A 20417-nucleotide genomic window follows, 5' to 3' on the forward strand; every position below is an offset into this window, starting at 1 on the left:
ATAGCTGTAGTCTGCCCATTTATATCAACTGCCATCCTTTTCTCCTATTCAGAAGTGTATATAAGCACAAAGCTCAGGCAGAAGGTTTATCCATTTAGTAGGACTTGTGTTTTTCTTTACAATTGTCTATATGTCTATCAGGACTCACAAAGAAAGTTAGTTTTTTGCTGTCAGTCCTTTCAAATAGCTTGATATCTTTCTCAGAGAGCACTGAAAAAACCTCCCATCTGTTTTTGGAAATGGCTACAAGGGAAGGATGTTAAATGCATGCTTTTCAACAATTTTTGTTTTCTCTAGAGCATTAATCTCTTATGTTTTCTCTTGTAACTGCTGTGAAGTGGTGGCTATCCATTGTGTAATGTAACAGCATCCGATTCCCTGCAATACTGTAAACACATACAGGATTTCATTTGCTCATTTTGTTTAAGAAAAGGAGATGCTGGAATGTTAGCTACACCCATGTGGTATGAAAGTACTGGGCTGAACAAGGGAAGGGAATGGAGCTCAGTGGTGCAGCTTTTCTCAAGGAGAAAGGGAGGCATGCAAATTGTCAATCCTCATCTGAAATTCCTGGACCATAGATCTGAATCTGAGCTCACTGATAGCAGATTTACACCCATGTAACTCCACTGAATTGAGATTTCCCCAGACATAAGAAAGCTGACTATGCAAGGAGTATGAATTTCTCAAATAATGCTGGTATTTTAAAATACATCTCCATTCCTGTACAAAGCTTGATAAGGAAACACTACAAATAAAAAGCTGTAGGTTCTCTTTTTTATATTGTTTTCTATTCATTGGATCTAATTATGTATCAGTCTTTGTAAAGGTAAAATTATTTGATTCTGTAGTCAGTTCTCTCCACAATGGGTATAAATAGGGCTAACTCACAGGAACACTAATGGAAGTTACTTCTGTATATGGAAGAGACAATGGGCCCTTCAGTTCAGTAATCCTTCCAGTTCCCAAAATGACTAGGAAATCAATCATTGTTTTTGAGACAGTCCCATTTAAAGGTGATCTGCATAGAAGAAAAAAAATGCTTTTGACTTTTAGTGTCTTTATACTTGATAAAGAAGAGCTGAAGAGATTGTGGGGTTGAGGGTGGAGGCTGATTGCTTGCTTTGACTGTAGAAACACCTGGGATCTATTCTTATGTACACAAAGGCCCCTTTACACTACACTCTGGGAGGCAGAGACTCAGCTGGTGTAAGTTGTCATATCTATTTGCAGGTACAACTACATTCACAGTGCATGCCACTTAAACGTGCAATTGCACACACTTGTACATTATCTCAGGGCCTGATCTTTTGAAAAACAAGCCTTTTAATATCCTACGTCTCTGGCTAGTTTGACTATTTTTATTAGTCATTTGTTTCAATAGATGCCAATGGATATTACATATATTTTGATTGTCATTTTAAGACAAGCATCACAAAAGATTAAATGAGTGCTACCTCTCAAAGATCTGGGTGAGGAGGATTTTCTGTGCACTACATGCTTTGTGTGTGTGAGTGAATGAAGGCTATGTAAAAATACATTTTGCTTTTGGATCACTCAGGAAGGCATTTTTTTTTTGTTGCATGCATGAATCCTTCTGTCATTTTAATAGTCTTGGAATTCTGCTTCACCCTGCTTTTATGTGCAGGGGAATGTTTCAAAAGAGCTAGAAGGTGGGGCCATGAGGAAACAGGATGGGAGTGGTCACAGCCAGGTAAACTTTAAGTAATAGAAACAGAATACTAGATGGATTAACTAAGTGCTGCTGCTGACCGCCTGCCTTTTTGAACAGACAGGTAGAAATCCCTGTGCAAGTTATACACATGGAGCTGAAAGAAAATAGCCATGCTCTTTCTGGAGCAGATGGATTCTATAATGCTTCATTTCAGGTAAGCCTGATTTTTGTAGGGGGTTGGAAAGTAATTACTAGGAATCTGCATGGAGAGAACAGTTTCTGTTCTGCACATACAAATATTTTACAGCACACTTGCAGACATATCCTGCCAGTGTGAAAGGCTCTTAAATAAAGGGACTAACCAGAACTGGCACACTTACAGAGGCTCCATTTACTGCCTTCCTTTGTTACCCAGTGTGCTGGGATAGCTGAAAAGTCCCTTGTTCACATTCAGCCTCTTGAATTCAGAGGGTCACCTGTGCTCACAGATCTCACCACTGACTTTTCCCCACTGTCTTCTCTGTGCAGAGCATCTCAGACTAAAATCATATTTGGTTGTTATTAGGATTGTTAATGTACAGTGCCTGCTTTGATTGCAGCTGAGGGTGTTGGAATTAGTCATCGCTGTGGTGCAAACAACTGCCCCATCAAAGCAAGGAAAATAAATAAGAGGAAAGTATTAGACCCCCAAACCTTAACTTCTAATCAAAGAGCTGGTCTTGCCTTAAGAAAAACAGTCACATACATAATCACTCAGGGCAAATCTTGCTCCTTCACTCAGTGCAGTGGCTGCAAGAGCACATTCTGCTACAGGGAGAGACAAGGAGCAGATAGGATTTAGGGAACCCACTCAGAGGGCCCGCATGCTGTGCGCAACATGGAGCCCAGCTTAGCAAAGGTTCCCTGCATATCCATGCACAGCAAGACATGAGTAACAGGGCAGGGACAGGAGAAGAAGGAGCAGAGAGGCCAATGGATCCACCATCTGGCAGCATTGTCACCGAGAGTACTGGGGCACAGGTGTGGGAGAGACTATGGTCCTGAAGCTGCTCTGTGCGGGACGGACTCCTTCCTCTCCTCCCACAACCCCCAAACCCACCTTGTTCCAAGCTCAGCGAGGGAGATCAGCAGGAAGGACAGTATTTGGCTTTTACTGTTGTGGCCCATGCACATAAGCCAGTCATGATTCACATAGGGACATCAAGTTCGTATTACAGAACATTCAGAATAATATGTGACACCTTTTATATTCTGCATGCTAATGGGAACATTCACACCAACCAGATATTGTCTGTAGAGTTTATTTTTCCAAATAAATGTTTTTGCTGACTGAACTAAACCCAGCAATGGTATGTAGTTATTACTAGTGCAGTGTCTTACAGTGAGCTCAGACAGAGAGAAACCTCAGTCATAGTGAAGTGAAATCAGCGTCCCAAATTACCTCAACACACAAAGTGCACATTGCAATTCTGGGGCTACAGCTAAATCATAGAACAAATTCAGACTTGGTGAGAGGGTTCAAATTCTAGGAAGTCAATGAAGTGGCATGCACTTAGGACCTGATCCAAGTGACTTCAGTGGTCCATACTCCAGATTATCACATCTGAATTTGACCAGTAATGAAGTTTTTGCTGGAAGAAAACAAAGAGATTTAATTATATAGGGATTCTATTTGTAACATGTTACTCATTTCGTCAAAGGACAAAAATCAGAAGATAATGTTTAGCTTCCTGTGCCCAAAAATGAATCACCTGACAGAGGCCAAGGTGCAAAATAGGATGATCAGCTCCCCCTATTTCCTTCTGTCTGTTTCTCTTAAGCATAGAGAAGGCCCTTATTGTCTTCAAAGACATGATGTCTGGTTGTATTATATTAAACAACCAATAACTTCCCTGCTATACAATAGAAAGGTCAAAGTAGTCAGCAATTCTCCAGGCCATAAACATAAGGGCATTGAGGAAAGTGATTAATTTAATTTAAGCCCCTTTGAATCTGTGGTACCGTCCTATAAACAAACTCTCAGATGTGTATGAACTGTTTAATGATTAAACCACAAAACAACGGAAAATAAGACAGGGACAAAGTAAATCTGCAGCAGTGAGTTTGTTTTAGAAAGTAAATAAGACAGCTTTCAACAGTGCTCATTGGACCTGACTGGTAACTGGTTTGTGGTCAAAGGGTCATATCTGTATTTCCCTTCATCAGGCATGAGAGACTATTTGCCTCACAATGTGGAGAGATTGTACTTTGACAGACAGGCTAGAACACAAGCAAAGAGATCAATTTATTTTACTTATTATTATTATTAGTATAAATATTTGAGCTTTTTTCAGTTTCCATTTGGCTAAGATACTTAAACAATTTACATAGCCCTAGATAATATAACAGTATTCTCACTGTACCACGAGTATAACCTTTTCTATAGTACATTTGATGTTGTTAGAGGTTCCTGCTTTCAGCCCTTCTTAGGATCAACTTCTCCTCATTTGTGTTACATGGATCCCACTGGAGCTAGTTGTAGTAATGACCCCAATGCACCTCCCCTCCCAACTGCTTTGTGATCATACATATGTCTAAGAAACTGCAGTCTTTGTCATATAAGCATTTTCCCCTCATCATTTGCAGCCTCAGCTTCCAAGAAGTGTCACTAAAGAACAAGAGGAATGCCTGCAGCTTGTACAGCAGCCACTGCACCCCTGGCAAATGCAACTACAGTTAAAACGATACCAGGAAACTGGCACCATTTAGTGTATAAAAATCATTTTGAAGTAGCAAAAAAAAGTGATGGAGATTCATAAGCTCAGCTGCTTACATGTATGGCTCACAACATATGTAGCTCCTCCTGCACTGAATCTTATCCATCCCCCATAGCACACTCTTACCCCTGCAGTATAACACAAGATAGCATCACTGCAACTAAAAAACCTACATGCTAAATTCCTTGTTTCAATAGACACCTTGCAGCTACAACTCATGAATTAACACAAATCATATTTGTCAGTGTCTTCAGGCTTTTAACAGATGTATTCGTTGGAAAATGTCACATAATTTAAGGAACATAAATCGTTATTGTGTAGGTTTAAGCATAGATAGCGGTCATGTATTTATTGAACAGAACGTCAGTGTTAGATGTTGATATATCTGTCTCTCTATATATATATATTGTGACAAAGTTCCTCCTCTGCCTTGGTGGGTCCTGTGCTTATTGGTGGATTTTCTCACATCAGAGGTTCACGGCAGCCCTCAGTTTGGCCACTTTCATGGCTCAAATCTGCCGTTCACTCAGTTAGACTCATCACTGGCCAGCATGGGGAAAGGAAGAAGAACAATCCCCGCAGTCTCTGCTGATCCACCTAGTGGATCGGGGAACAGGCCAGAGACCTTCCCCTCTGGTGGAACTCACAGTCCAGTTCAACTCCTCCAGTATCAAGTAGGGAGTTGTGGGGATGGAGGGAACCTGGGCCCACCCTCTACTCTGGGTTCCAGCCCAGGGCCCTGTGGATTCCAGCTGTCTACAGTGGCTCCTATAACAGCTGCATGACAGCTACAACTCCCTGGGCTACTTTCCCATGGCCTCCTCCCAACATCTTCTTTATTCTCACCACAGGACCTTCCTCCTGATGTCTGATAGTGCTTGTACTTCTCAGTCTTCCAGTAGTATGCCTTCTCACTCTCAACTTCTTGCACCTCTTGCTCTCAGCTCCTCATACCACAAACTGAAGCGAGCTCCTTTTTAAACCCAGGTGCCCTGATTAACTTGCCTTAATTGATTCTAGCAGCTTCTTGATTGGCTGCAGGTGTTCTAATCAGCCTGTCTGCCTTAATTGTTTCCAAAAAGTTCCTGATTTTTCTGGAACCTTCCCTGTTGGAGGACGGGACCGTCCCTCGCTTGCTCCTCAGCTATCTGCTTTCTATTCTTTCCTAAAGCCCCCTGGCCTGGATTTTTCTTACTTTTGGACCCTGCCTTAGTCCCCCCCCCCCCGACCGGGCCGGACGCTTTGCTGATTTGGTTTGATTTTCTGTCGTTTTTTTTGCTTTTTTTTTCTTGGATTGCTGACAAGTTGCCATCTTGCAGCCAGCACCACCCCCCCCCTCGCCTGCTTTCGGGCGCAGCTATTTGTTTCAGCTGAACCCCCGGAGGAGGGGAGGGAAGATTGCCGATTTTGCTATCCGGAGGGGGGAGTGAAAGCCCCCAGACCCAGCCGCTTTGCTGGCAGCTCGGACTATCTTTACAACATTCTTAGCATGCCGGAAGCCTTGGAACACAGCCAACACGGCCGGAGAAGAAGGATTTCAGAAGACAGGAGAAATAATTTAAGAAGCTACGAATCATCGTGAAGGGGCCGTAAGACTGAGTAATTTTTTGAATTCTACTCTCGTGGGGGGGAGTTTGACTGTGTTTTAATTGCATTTGTGGCGGCCCAGGGGGCGTGGCAATAAGCTACCCCCTGATTCATTAGTGCCCCCCCACCACCACCCCCACCATTATTACAACTGTCACGGCCCCCCCGCTGCTTCGTCCCTGCTGGCAATCTGCCATCCGCCTTCGGATCCAGCTGTTTGCTTTGAACTTTGCCTTTCGGACCGGACATAACAGCCGACCAAACGAGACTCTTTGGACAAACGTGTGTGGGTTTGCACCCCCCCCCGGATTGCTTAGTTTATAGCCTGCCCCTATTATTGGTCCCCCCCCCCGTCCACCCCATTTGGTATTCCCTCCCTCCCCCCTCCTGCAATTTAGTAGGGAGGAGAGGTTAATTTGCTTCTCCTCCTCCCCCTTTCTCCTTCCGGTGTCTCCCCGTCCCTCCCTGCTTACAATGGCGGGGAATGAGAGAGGCGAGGCCCCTTTCATAAATTTAGCTGTTTCTCCCCCACCCCCCCCCGCCCAACCCCCAACCTTGCCCCCCCCCACCACGATTGTTAAAATACTTGCCACCACCCCTGCTGGGGCACCGGCAGCAGGAGGTACCGAAGTGATTACTGCTGCTGCTACGCCCCCTGCCCCCTCAGGATCTAGGAATCCCCTGCCAGCTGGCCGCAAAAGCCAGGGCGGGCAGAGAGGAAAGGGCCCCGCCAAAACATCTGGGCCCTCCATGGCAGGGGCGGCCCCCACAACCGTGGCCTCGTCATCGACCGCGGCGCCCCTCCCCGCAATTCCCTCCACCAGCTCTGCATATGTCCCCCCCCCAGCCCCCAGGACGTATGCTCGGGCGGAGGCAGGCTCCCCCCTGCCTACCGCCTCGTCATCTCGCCCACCCACCGCCTCCGCTACCATCACCAGCAGTCGGGGCCCTTTTCCCACCTTGACCAGGAAGCACGGTGTCCGTTGCCTCCTGGTGCCCGCCTCACCCCACGTGGAGGCATACGTGCAGGCGTTGGCGAAGGTGGTGGGACCCACGGCTATTGTGGCGGCCTCCAAGATGTATGGGAAGGTCGTTTTTTTCTTAGCTACGGAGACTGCCACCCAAGAGGCGGTGGAGAGGGGCCTGGCGGTGGGGGGGGTGTTTGTCCCCCTAGAGCCGCTAGAAGACCTGGGTGTTCGCCTTGTCCTCACCTCCGTTCCCCCCTTTTTACCCAATGCTGCCCTGTTACCCGCTCTCTCCGCCCTGGGGAAACTTACCTCTGTCATCAGCCCTCTCCCGTTGGGCTGCAAGGACCCCATCCGCCGTCACGTCCTTTCTTTCCGCCGGCAAGTGCAGCTTCTACCACCGGCGGGGGTGCGTGACGGGGAGGCGCTCGAGGGGTCCTTCCTAGTCCCCTACCAGGGAGCCCGCTATCGGGTCTTTTACTCCACCGGAGAGGCCCGGTGCTACCTCTGCCGCTCGGCCGGGCATGTCCGCAGAGACTGCCCTTTGGCCCAGAGGGGAGGGGCACCTGAGACCCCCGAGACCCGGCAGGATATCGGCCCCGTTGTTGCCGACGCCCCTGGCTGCCCAGCACCTGAAACCAACCCTCCTCCTACTCAATCCATCGCTGCTCCCGCCCGGGCCCAGGAGACTCCTTCCCTACTACGCCCGGGCGAGCAAGGGAGTCCCACCCTTGCTATTACCACCTCAGCAGAGCCTATGGAGGAGGGTGCGACAAAGATATTATCGGGCATAGGAGAGGGCCCACCCCAAGGAGAACCCCCCCTCCTCATGCTGCCTCACCGCTGCCCCCCCAAACCCCTGAACCATCACCTCCGCCCCCCGACATGACCCCTGCTAACCAGCCCCCAGACGACGCTATGGAGGACTGGAACCTAGTTCAGGGGAAACGGAGCAAGCGGAAGGCTCGAGCTCCGCTGCATCCATCCGACGCGGAAGCCCCCCGGAAGGCCAGGAAGGGAGGCACTGACATCGAGCCCTCCGCTACGACCACGAGTGAGGTCCATCCGCTGGTGTCGGGAGGGGAAGACAGACTGGCTTTGGAGGGCAGAACTCCCCCTCCACAGGAGACCCTCCCCTCCGAGACCCCTGAGAACGCCCCTTCTGCCCTGATACCATCCGAACCCCCCCACGAACCCCGAGGCGACCGCTGCGGCGGGCCCTAGAGGAGAGGCCCCCGGGGTAGCAGGCGTTGGCCTCTCCTCCGTATACGCGGAGATTGAGGCCCTAGATTTGACCCCGGTCACCCAGGGAGAGGATGATCTACTCCCGGCTGGCCTCGGGCTGGGCAACCTCACCCCAGCCCCTCTATCCCCATGCTCCCTCCCCCTGATTGCCTTCCCGGGCGAGCACCCTGCAGAAGGTGGTCCACCACCTGATGCCACGGCCGCCAAGACTACCGCGGGGCCAGCGCCTAGCATCACTGGGAGCCCCCTCCCTTACCCCTTAACCCTCGACTCTGCTCAGGAGGCACCTTTCTTCAGCTGCTTGCCTTCTGAATCTCAGAGCCTTACCTTTGCCCCTGCCCCCTCCCCTCCCCCCACCCAGTTTACCCCCTCCTGCAATGCTCCTGCCGCCCCTGGGGTCGTTTCTTTTCCGCCTTTTGCAGATTCCCCCCAGGGAGCAGTCTTTGCACTTTCTAGTCGCGACCCATTAGGAGTTGCAATTTTTCCCCCGCCATCCCCTTCCACCCCAAGGCATGAAATGGATTTAATAACCCCAGCCTGTCAGACGCCCCGTCGGTGGTCCGCACCCTGCCTACCCGCCTTAGCGGACCTCGAGGCTGTATTAAGAGCCCCACCGGGGAATACCCCGGGAACCGTAACTCCATCCCCCCATGAGCTACGGCATGCACTACGGAAGTTCTTAGAACACACCCGTGGTGCCCGCAATTAGGTACAGCTAGCTCTTCAGCTCTGGGGGGACTTTGAGCAAATTTTTCAGACCACAAGGGCCCTTATAAAGGAGGGCAGAGGGCAAGGCAAGCACGGTGCTGCGGCCTACGAGCGGGCCCGCAACTTCCAAAGCGATCTACTCATCTACGAGATGGGTCACGGGTTGCTGCGCAACCCGCCGGGGGCCACTAACACCCCCGCCACCGAGAAACCTCCACCTCACCAGCCCTCCGAATGATGCCTTTTCTTATTGCAACCTTGAATACCAGGGGCTGTAGGATGGCTCTCCGCAGGTCCCAGGTGCTCTCTTACCTTCGGGAAGGGGGGTACTCTGTAGTTTTCCTGCAGGAGACCCATACGGACCCGACCTTTGAGGACAGGTGGCGGCTGGAGTGGGGGGACGGGGTCTACTTTAGCCACTTCACGACTTGGCAAGCTGGAGTGGCGACCCTGTTCTCCCCCACCCTACGGCCCGAGGTGCTAGGGGTCACTGAGGTCGTGCCGGGCCACCTGCTGCACCTTCGAGTCCGTATGGAGGGGCTCGTGGTTAACCTTGTTAATATCTATGCCCCACAACTGAGCCCAAAGCGGCCACAATTTTACCAGCGGGTGTCCGACTTTCTCGGCACCCTAGATTCGCACGAGTGCCTGGTCCTGGGAGGGGATTTTAACACCACCCTCGAGGAACAGGACCGCTCAGGCGCCGAGCCGAGCCCGGCTGCCGCGAATATTCTCCAGGGAATAGTTGAATATCACTCCCTAGTGGACGTCTGGCGTGACCATCACCCAGATGACACCTCCACGTTCACTTTTGTCCGGGTGGAGGCCCATCGGTCACACCACTCTCGGTTGGACCGTATTTATTTATCCCGTTTCCATCTTTCACAGGCCCACTCCTCCACCATTCGGCCGGCCCCTTTTTCCGACCATCATTTAGTTACTATAACGGTCTCCCTCCGTGCAGAGAGACCGGGGCCGGCCTATTGGCACTTTAATAATAGCCTGTTGGAGGACGAGAGCTTTGTGACGTCCTTCCGGGAGTTTTGGCTCGCCTGGCGAGAGCAGTGGCGTGCCTTTCCCTCGGTGCGGCGATGGTGGGATCTAGGGAAGGTCCACGCCAAGCTCTTCTGCCGTGACTACACTCGGGGCACCAGCCGACGGAGAAATGCGGCGATAGAGCAGTTGGAACGGGAGGTCTTGGAGCTGGAGAGGCGCCTGGCCGCCGACCCCGAGGACCCGTCCCTCTGCGGAGCGTGCCGGGAGAAGCGGGAGGAGCTTCGGGCCCTCGAGGACCACCGGGCCCGAGGTGCCTTCGTCCGGTCCCGCATCCGCCTCCTTCGGGAGATGGACCGCGGCTCCCGCTTCTTCTATGCCCTGGAGAAAACGAGGGGGGCCAAGAAGCACGTCACCTGCCTTCTAGCGGAAGACGGCACCCCCCTCACAGATCCGGAGGAGATGTGTGGGAGGGCCCGCGACTTCTACACAAGCCTTTTCTCCCCGGATCCGACCGATCCTGGCGCTTGCGGGGTGCTCTGGGAGGACCTCCCACAGTCAGCGTGGGCGACCGAGAGCGGCTAGAGCTGCCTCTCACCCTGGCCGAGTTCTCGGAAGCCCTCCACCGCATGCCCACCAATAAATCTCCGGGCATGGACGGGCTGACCGTGGAGTTTTACCGCGCGTTCTGGGACATCCTCGGCCCAGACCTAGTCACTGTCTGGGCTGAGTCCTTGCAGGGCGGGATCCTCCCTCTGTTGTGCAGGCGAGCGGTGCTCGCCTTGCTGCCGAAGAAGGGGGACCTCCGCGATTTACGAAACTGGCGTCCCGTCTCACTCCTTAGCACGGATTACAAAATCGTAGCGAAAGCAATTTCGCTGCGGCTAGGGTCCGTGATGGCAGACGTGATCCACCCAGACCAGACCTATACTGTCCCAGGTCGCAGCATTTTTGACAACCTATTTCTAGTCCGAGACCTTTTGGAACTCGGGCGGAGAGATGGTCTGTCGTTCGCCCTCCTGTCTCTTGATCAGGAGAAGGCGTTCGATAGAGTAGACCATGGGTACCTCCTGAGCACTCTGCAGGCGTTTGGATTCGGACCTCAGTTTGTGAGTTTTCTCCGGGTGCTGTATGCCTCCGCGGAGTGTTTGGTTAGGCTCAACTGGACCCTGACCGAACCGGTCAGCTTCGGGCGAGGAGTGCGACAAGGGTGCCCCCTCTCAGGCCAGCTGTACGCTCTTGCAATCGAGCCTTTCCTCTGTCTCCTCCGCAGGAGGTTGACGGGGTTGGTGCTGCGGGAGCCGGAGCTGCGGCTGGTCCTGTCGGCGTACGCCGATGACGTACTTCTCGTGGTCCAGGACCCGGGCGACCTGGCGCGAGTGGAGGCATGCCAAGCCATCTATTCGGCAGCCTCCTCCGCCCGAGTCAACTGGGTCAAGAGCTCTGGTTTGGCGGTGGGGGACTGGCGGCAGGTAAGCTCCCTCCCACCCGCGCTTCAGACCATCCGGTGGAGCGCGGGTCCTCTGCTCTATCTCGGCGTTTACCTTTCCGCCACGCACCCTTCCCCGCCGGAGAACTGGCAAAATTTGGAGGGCGGGGTGATAGAGCGGATCCGGAAATGGACAGGGCTACTCCGATGTCTCTCCCTCCGAGGGAGAGCACTGGTGCTTAACCAACTAGTCCTGTCCACGCTCTGGTACCGGCTCAACACGCTGGCCCCGGCCCTGGGTTTCCTGACCCGCCTCCGGAGATTGATTCTAGAGTTCTTTTGGTCGGGAATGCACTGGGCCCCTGTTGGAGTTCTTCATTTACCCCTGAAGGAAGGAGGACAGGGCCTGAAGTGTCTGCACACTCAGGTCCGCGTTTTCTGCCTCCAGGCCCTGCAGAGGCTCCTTTACAGTGCAGGTAGTTCGACGTGGAGCATACTGGCGCACGCCTTCCTGCGCCGCTTCCAAGGGCTCTGATACGACCGGCAGCTCTTTTACCTTTGTTCGAGAGGTTTTCCGCGAGACCTCTCCGGGCTGCCGGTCTTCTACCAGGACCTCCTCCGGACCTGGAAACTGTTTCTAACGACCAGGTCCGTGGCGGCCACCGCGGGAGCAGATCTCCTCACGGAGCCCCTGCTACACAACCCCCAACTCCGTGTGCAGGTGGCGGAGTCCCGCTCGGTGCGCCAGAGGTTGGTCTTGGCGGAAGTCACGAAGGTCGGAGATCTCCTGGACTATGACCGGAGAGACTGGCTGGATCCCCTGACGCTCGCTCGGCGCATGGGGCTCTCCAGCCCCCGTACTCCCCGGCGCGTACTTCAGGAGGTGAAGGCCGCCTTGACCCCCGCTGCTCGGGCTTATGTCAACCGAGCCTTGCGCGAGGGCGCACCACGCTCATCCTCTACCCTGGGCCCACCGGACCTTTCCATTGGGCCCCTACCCTGCCGATCCCGACAAACTCCTCACCCTTTCACTGCGAGCCGGCTGCATGAACTGCAGCCGGTCAGTTTTCAACTTGCATCACGGAAATATTTGTATACACTCACGCTTCACACCCTTCACGCCCACACCCTGGTGTCCCGCCCCGACACAAAGTGGTGGGACCTCCTGCCACCTTTGGAGGGTGAGCAACCTCGGTGGGCCAGCTTGTATTCCACCTTGGTCCCGAGGCCCGTCGGAGACATCAGTTGGCGGCTCCTTCACGGAGCTGTGAGCACGGGCGTGTTTTTGACACGGTTTACTTCCATCCCGGATACTTGCCCTTTTTGTAATGTGAGGGAAACCCTGGCGCACGTCTATTTAGAGTGTGCCAGATTGCAGCCCCTTTTTCGGCTCCTCACAAATATTCTGTTGCGCTTCTGGCTTCATTTTTCTCCCCACCTCTTTATCTATACACTTCCCATCCATGGCCCCACAAAATCGCGGGATCTCCTGGTTAACCTCCTCCTAGCTTTGGCAAAAACAGCCATTTATAAAACCAGAGAGAGGAGGTTGGCCCATGAAACGTCCTGCGATTGTAGGGCCTTTTTCCTATCCTCAGTACATTCACGTATCCGGGCAGAGTTCCTCTGGGCGGCGTCCACCGACTCCCTTGACACCTTTGAAGAGCGGTGGGCGCTGTCCGGGGTTCTCTGCTCGGTGACCCCATCCGGTTCCCTCCATCTAACCCTTTGCTAGGAGGGCCCTATAATACGTGGGTGTCTACCCCCCCACCCCCAAACTGCCCACCCCGCAGCCGTGCCCATCTTGCCGGGCACTCTCGGGGGGGGATAATCGGTGACACTGGGCGCGGCACTAGGTAACTCGAGGGGGTGGAAGACCACGAGTGTCGAGGAAGCCCCCCGCTCTAGGCCACCAGGTAACTCAGGAGGGTGGAAGACCAAGCCCCCCCGCTCTGGGCCCAGGCTAGCCTGAACACTTCTCCCTCCTGAAAGCTGCTGTGTTATACCTTCTGTTTGCGTTGTTTTGTTGCATACTTTGATTTGGTTCTTTGGTAATTCTTGTAATTGTCACAATAAAATTTTTTTTCTGTTTCAAAAAAAAAAAAACAAAACCTTTCCTGTTACCTTACCCAGGGGAAAGGGACGTACTTAACCTAGAGCTAATATGTCTGCCTTCTATCACTCTCCTGCAGCCATCTGGCCTGACCCTGTCACAATATATATCTACAATATACATAAGTAGTGTGGTACAGAGGTTATGCAATATTGTGTCATCTAACTTTGAATACTCTTAATGTCACGCTTGTGAACACCTCACTGATTTGATCTGCTGGACATCTGTGCCATGCTGTCGCCAACTCAAGGCTGTGGCATTAAAGCCACAATCTAGTCAGTAACAAAATTCAGTTCCCACTGTATAGCCATGGGGCTAACTTGGCTCATCTCTCAAACACCCTAATTGGGTTGTTAGCTGAAGATTGCTTTAAGTCAGTGCTAAAACTCTGGGCTCTCATTAAAACTGCTGCTAATCCAAAAGTTTCACCACCTCCTCCACAGATCTACGGGAGGTGGCATATACTGAGGAGTTGTGAGAAGGACTCCAATACACTCAAAACCACCTGACTTTTAAAGTAACCAGCAAACAAAGTATAAATTGAGTTAAACACAGATAGGTTGTGAATGCCACAGCAATGGGGATGTCAGGAGATAGGCAGAGTCAGACTGCTAGGAGATGAGAGCCTGAGACAAGCCAGAGGGCAGACCAGAGAGTCAGGACCATATTTATGACTCTGACTATTTTTTTATGAGCAGTTTCAAAAGTCACTTCTTCTCTTTCCGCTTCAGTTCCTCTGGTTTTATTTCTCTGCCTGTCAAAAGTGTTGTCTGCTGTGATAGTAAGCAGCTTTCTATTGGTTTCTATAAGCCAGTTGTGCAACACGCTTAGCCTGTCTGTCACATCATTCTTACTTGTCCACCCACTGTGTCATAGATTTACAGCTGCCTAGTTCTCCACAGCCGATTTAAACCTTTAAAAATATCAAATGTACAAAAGTGGGCTTAATTTACACTATTTGTGCACCTTCACTTTGGACCCACTGAATTTAAATCTGCTGGCTCATCTTCCATCTCTCTGTGCTGTACATGGGAGAGCCATTTGCTTGAATTCAATATATAAATAATCCATGTTTCTCTCTCTTGTTCAGTAGCTTTGATATCTTTCAGCATATGCTGGCAACAATTGATTTAAAAGTCCCAAAGTCACTATTCCTGGACCTCAGCATTACTGATCTGGAAAATTCTGTCTCAGGATAGAACCTGCATATTGATGCCTTTATAAATGATAGTGGCATGCTAGTTAACAGAGGAGGCAGGATGAAGAATGAAGCCAGGATGAACAATGTGCTAGGGGGGAAAATGAGATTTGGTGAATCACATAGAAGACATCTTCATTTGCAACTGGCTGAATGAATGAATGTCTGAAAGTTTGAGGAAATGGACTTTACAGGTCAATTAAAAACAGAAGGCTCTGGATGTCCAGACAGAAAAAAGCATGAGCAATTATGTACTTATATTTGAACATGCAGCTATTCTGATTGTGCAAGCAAATCAAGTATTTCCACACACTAAAAGCAACTAAGTGTCATTTGCATCAGTAGACACCGGATATGCATTGGGGTTCAAAGTCATCCTGACTAATCTCTAACAATATAACAGTTCCTTCCAAAACAATCTGTAACCTCTAAGCAGTTACTGCAGTGCTGTGATGTCAGCCCATCTTTCATCATCATCTGGAAAAATTCTTGGGTGTGCACTATGTCTAGACAGAATACTAAACACTGATAATGGAATCTATGCTGACTTTGTTTAACAGATTGCTGTGGAGTCACATCTAGAATATTCTTATTCAAAACTGGTATGATAGAAGTGGAGGAAGTACAGAAGAAGTGAACCAAATGGTTCCAAATTCAAAGGACATGATTATGTAGAAAGGCTATGGCAAATAGACCCGTCTTCTGAGACTAAGAGGATGTCATCTAGGCCCCGTCTACACTGGCAAGTTTCTGCACAGTAAATCAGCTTTCTGCACTGTAACTCCTGAGGTGTACACACTGCCAAGCCACTTAGTGTGCAGAAACTGACAGGCGTACAGCTTTCTGCGCCAGGGCTACAGCACTGCGGTACCAATGTAGACACCGTGGCGATTTCAGCGCTGCGATTGGCCTCCAGGAGGTGTCCCACACTGCCTGTTTTCACCTCTCTGGTCATCGGTTTGAACTCTACTGTCCTGCCCTCAGGTGACCAACCGTCATCCCCACCCCTTACATTCCTTTGCAAATTTGAAAGTCCCCTTCCTGTTTCCCCGGTGATGCGTGCAGTGGTCTCAGTGCATCTTTTCAGGTGGCCATGCCTGCTCCAGACACCAGGTGATCCTCTGCTTGGAGCACTGCTGAACTGCTGGACCTCATTGGCATTTGGGGAGAGGAAGCTGTGCAGTCCCAGCTGCGCTCCAGCCGTAGGAATTATGATACCTATGGACAGATTTCATGATGCATGACTGAAAGGGGCCATGACTGGGACACATTGCAGTGTAGGGTAAAAATAAAGGAGCTGCAGACTGCCTACCACATGGCGCAGGAGGCAAATCGCCGCTCCAGTGCTGCGCCCACAAGCTGCCAGTTCTACAAAGAGCTGGATGCGATACTCAATGGCGACCCCACCTCCACTGCAAAGACCCCTGTGAAGCCCCTGTGGATACTTCATTGACTCACATGCCAGTCAAGAGTGGACCCTTTGCCGAACCCTGGGCCCCACCTCTGCAATCCCAGTACCTGCTTCGGGCCTGCAGCCTGCGGGTTCTCCAGGCTGGAGCTCCCCAGCTCCTCTGGCCTTTCCCCAGCCCTGCTCCAGTCAGGTGCCCGGCTCAGCTCCCAGGCAGCCAGGTCCTTCTCTCTCTATAGCTAGAGAGAGAGTCCTTTTGAGCTCCTGGCTCACAGCCCTTTTATAGGGCCAGCTGTGGCCTGCTTGGGGCGTGGCCCCAGCTGTGGCTGCTTCCCCAATCAGCCTAGCCTTTCCCAGGGCTGTTTTAACCCCCTCAGGGCCAGAGCGGGTGACCACCTGCTACACTCCCTCACTTCACAGGAATCTCCCAAAGAGATCTCCAGGAAACTCTTGTGAAGATACTGGGCAATCTGCTGCCACAGGTTCCTCGGCGGAGCTGCTTTGTTTCTTGCCCCATTAATGGTAACTTTCCTGTTCCACTCTGCCATCATGGCGGGGGGAGGGGGCCATTGCTGCACACAGAGGAGCCACATGGGGCAAGGGCAGAAGCCGCAGATTTGAAGAAGACCCTCCCTTGATTCCTTGATTCCCTCAGCAGTGAGATATCTTCCATAATGATCACTTCCTGTGGAAAGTGTGGGGACAGGAATGATTATCAAGCCCCAGATATAGTGCTGGCTCTCCTCAAAAGCCACATGCCCAGTGTACAGTAGGGTCTGGGAAGAGTGATTCACCTTGCCCCTGCAGTTACTCACCATTTTGGGGGACTTGTGGCTCATGTGTGCTTGTCTGGGGTCAGCCAGTTAGTGACACGTGTGTGAGTACTGGCTGTGTTTTAAAGCACTGAATCAGTGTTGTCTGTGTTGCAAACAATACTGCTTCTGTAAAATGTTGCATTAAACTTCACAGAGATGACCTTGGGAGGCCAGCCTCCTTTATCTGCAGCAGAACAGTTGCGCAGAATGAGAAAGCCGCCAAGAAGAACTAAGGAGGACTTTCTCCATGAGGTTATAATGCGCTCCCCTGCTGAGAAACAGGAATTGAAGGAGTGGCGGGACAGTGAGAAGAGGGACCGAAAGGAGAATGCGGCACACCAGAATGAAGCCATGGAGCATCTCTTAAACTTTGTTGAGCGCCAAGTGGACATGCTCCTGGCAATACTAGCTCTTCAAAATGAGCAGCTCCGCGCCCGCCCTCCCCTGCAGCCACTATCACAAAACTCTTTCCCATGTGCCCCCACCCCCGCCAACACACTCTTATCAACCTCCTGGCTCCACTCTCTACCCACAGCATTCCACTCCTCACAGTCCAGCACTGTGGACTCCCACTACGCACTGCACTCAACACCCATCCCTCTGCAGTTTGGCCCTGCTGAAGTACAGCACCCGCTACATTGTACTCCAAAGGAGAAGGTTGGGTATGATCCCTGGACATACACAAATCTGTAGCCATCCTGGGACCCCTCCTCCTCTGGAGACCTTCCCTTACCCATTCCCCTCCCTGCTGATGTATTTTTGTTGTTTGACTCTCTCCTCTGGTTGTTGTCTTTTAATAAAAGAATTGTGTTGGTTTGAAAGCAATCTTTATTCTATTAAGTAAAAGCAAAAGGAGCACTGCAAAGCAACATACAATTATGTTAAGCCCCCTTCTTGCATCATGTGCACCAGTCACCTCCTAGCATTACAAGCACTGCAATCCCAAGCATAGCAACAAATATTAGTGGCTTTCAGACTCAAATTGCTGCCTCAAGGCATCCCTGATCCTCATGGCTCCTCACTGTGCCCCTCTAATAGCCCTGGTCTCTGGCTGTTCAAACTCAGCCTCCAGGTGCTGAGCCTCTGCGCTCCAGCCCTGAGTGAAGCTTTCACCCTTCCCTTCACAAATATTATGGAGCATACAGCACACGGCTATAAGTGTAGGAATATTGTCATCAGCCATGTCCAGCTTCCCATACAGGCATTGCCAGTGGGCTTTTAAACGGCCAAATGCATACTCAACAGTCATTCTGCACTTGCTCAGCCTGTTGTTGAACTACTCCTTGCTGCTGTCTAGTTGCCCCGTGTGTGGCTTCATAAGCCATGGCATTAAGGGGTAGGTGGGGTCTCCCAGGATCACAGTGGGCATTTCGACTTCCCTTACGGTGATCTTCTTGTCTGGGAAGAAAGCCCCTGATTGCAGCTTCTTGAACAGGCCAGTGTTCCGAAAGATGCATGCGTCATGAACCTTTCCAGACCAGCCTGCATTAATGTCTGGGAAATATCTACGGTGATCCACAAGCACCTGGAGAACCATTGAGAAATATCCCTTGTGATTAATGTACTCAGTGGCTAGGTGGCCTGGTGCCAGAATTGGAATGTGCATGCCATCTATCGCCCCTCCACAGTTAGGGAAGCCCATTTGTGCAAAGCCATCCACTAAGTCATGCACATTGCCCAGAGTCACAGTCTTTCAAAGTAGGATGCGATTAATGGCCCTGCAGACTTCCGTCAACATGAGTCCAACAGTCAACTTTCCCACTCCGAACTGGTTAGCGACCAATTGGTAGCAGTCTGGAGAAGCCAGCTGCTCCAACGGCATGTGCTGCTCCAACAACAGGGCAGCTCTCATTCTCGTGTCCTTGCGCCGCAGGGCTGGGGCGAGCTCATCACACAGTCCCATGAATGTGGCTTTCCTCATGCGAAAGTTCTGCAGTCGCAGCTCGTCATCCCAGACGTGCATCACAATGTGATCCCACCAGTGAGTGCTTATTTCCCGAGCCCAAAAGCGGTGTTCCACTCTGGTTAGCCCCTCCGTGAAACACACAAGCAATCTCAGGTTGTAGCTCCTACGCATGGTGAGATCAGTGTTGCACTCCCCTTGACTTTGTAAATTAAGGAATAACTTCAGTGCCACTCGTGATGTGTTGGTCAGAGCGAGCAGTATCTCAGTAGTTCGAGATCCATTCCTGCAGCCTGAATGAGGCAGGGTGCGCAGTACACAAACAGTTGAAAGATGGCGCCAAATGCGAATGGAAGCACAGGGATTGCTGGGATGCGAAACAATGCATCATGGGGCATTGGGACTGGACCCAGGATGCCCCGCAACCCCCTTCACCTTACCACAAGTCTTAGCGGCAAAAGAGAAAGAGGTGCTCTGTGGGATAGCCTCCCAGAGTGCACCGCTCCGAATAGCGCTGCAAGTGCCGCAAATGTGAACACGCTATTGCGCAGGCAGCTGTCAGTGTGAACACACAACACTGGTTTTCTTCCCCCTTCGACGGGGATCTGAAGATAGACTTTTCCTAGTATCTGAAAGAAAAACGATGTTTCACTCTGGATATATCAAGGCCATAAAAGCTGAACCAGGAGTCTCTTGTCATTACTTCTTTCCCACCTCCTCTCTTCAAGGAGGAAAACCTCAGTTTGAAACTCATACGAAGAATTCTGGAAATATTCTTTGGGACATGGATTTTTATACAGCCTAAAATATTCCTTTGTTTAACTTTAAGGAAAATATGTATAGTTGAGAAATATTTTGGTTATATCTAAGCTCACAGTTCCACTTAAAAGGTGGAAACCTTTGATTGATTGTTCCTTAAATGCTTAAGATGGTATAACCCCCTTTTTTGTGATGTTCACTTGCAAATGGTTTGTATCTAAATTCAACCATGTAAGACATTGATACCACTGCTATGTGAGTAGTAATATCTTTTATTTACTGATATGGAATAAAGTAATCTTATAAATGGTTACTAATATAAGAAGCCACTTGATTATAAAATATTTATATTATTTGGGGAATTAATTCGTTTTCAGGCAATGGTTAAGCAACTTCCTGACCAAACTCAGTTTCGCTACTGGGACGTGAGTGATCTGACTTAGTGGTCAGAGAAGTCAGGAGCCAGGAGACAGGTTGGGTCTGGATACCAATAGACAAGAATCTGAGACAGGCCAAAGGCCATACCTGGAGTGGGGTGTCAGCAGGGGTGAAAGTAAGCTGGTACTGGCCAGTACAGCGTACCGATAAAAAATGGCCGCCAGTACCAGCCCGTATCCAGCTGACTTTTAAGTGCTGCCGTGGCAAAGGACCCTGCTTAAAGCGCTGCTGTGGCAGTGCTTTAATGTCGTTGCCCCTTCCCCCCCCCCCAGCCGCTAATGGAGGGATGTGGGGGCAAACGAAGCAGCTGTCCTGGGGATGGCGATTTAAAAGGGCCTGGGGCTCCGGCCACCACCGCTGCTGCCATGACAGCAGCCGGAGCTCTGGGCCCTTTAAATTGCCACTGGAACCCCAGGCGGCATGGG

The 20417-nt window shown here is 50.9% G+C and overlaps 1 protein-coding gene across 1 annotated transcript in view; it reads left to right on the top strand.

Moving 5' to 3' along the window:
• Nucleotides 1–1742: 1742 nt before the first annotated feature.
• Nucleotides 1743–20417, top strand: part of SLC28A3 (solute carrier family 28 member 3) — an 82155-nt gene continuing 63480 nt past the window's right edge. The window contains exon 1 of the mRNA XM_074954061.1: nucleotides 1743–1889. Coding sequence (XP_074810162.1) covers nucleotides 1824–1889 — 66 coding nt within the window. The 5' untranslated portion in view covers nucleotides 1743–1823. The remainder of the gene's footprint in view (nucleotides 1890–20417) is intronic.

This window comes from Natator depressus, chromosome 5, assembly GCF_965152275.1.
Source record: "Natator depressus isolate rNatDep1 chromosome 5, rNatDep2.hap1, whole genome shotgun sequence".
Taxonomy (NCBI): Eukaryota; Metazoa; Chordata; order Testudines; family Cheloniidae; genus Natator; species Natator depressus.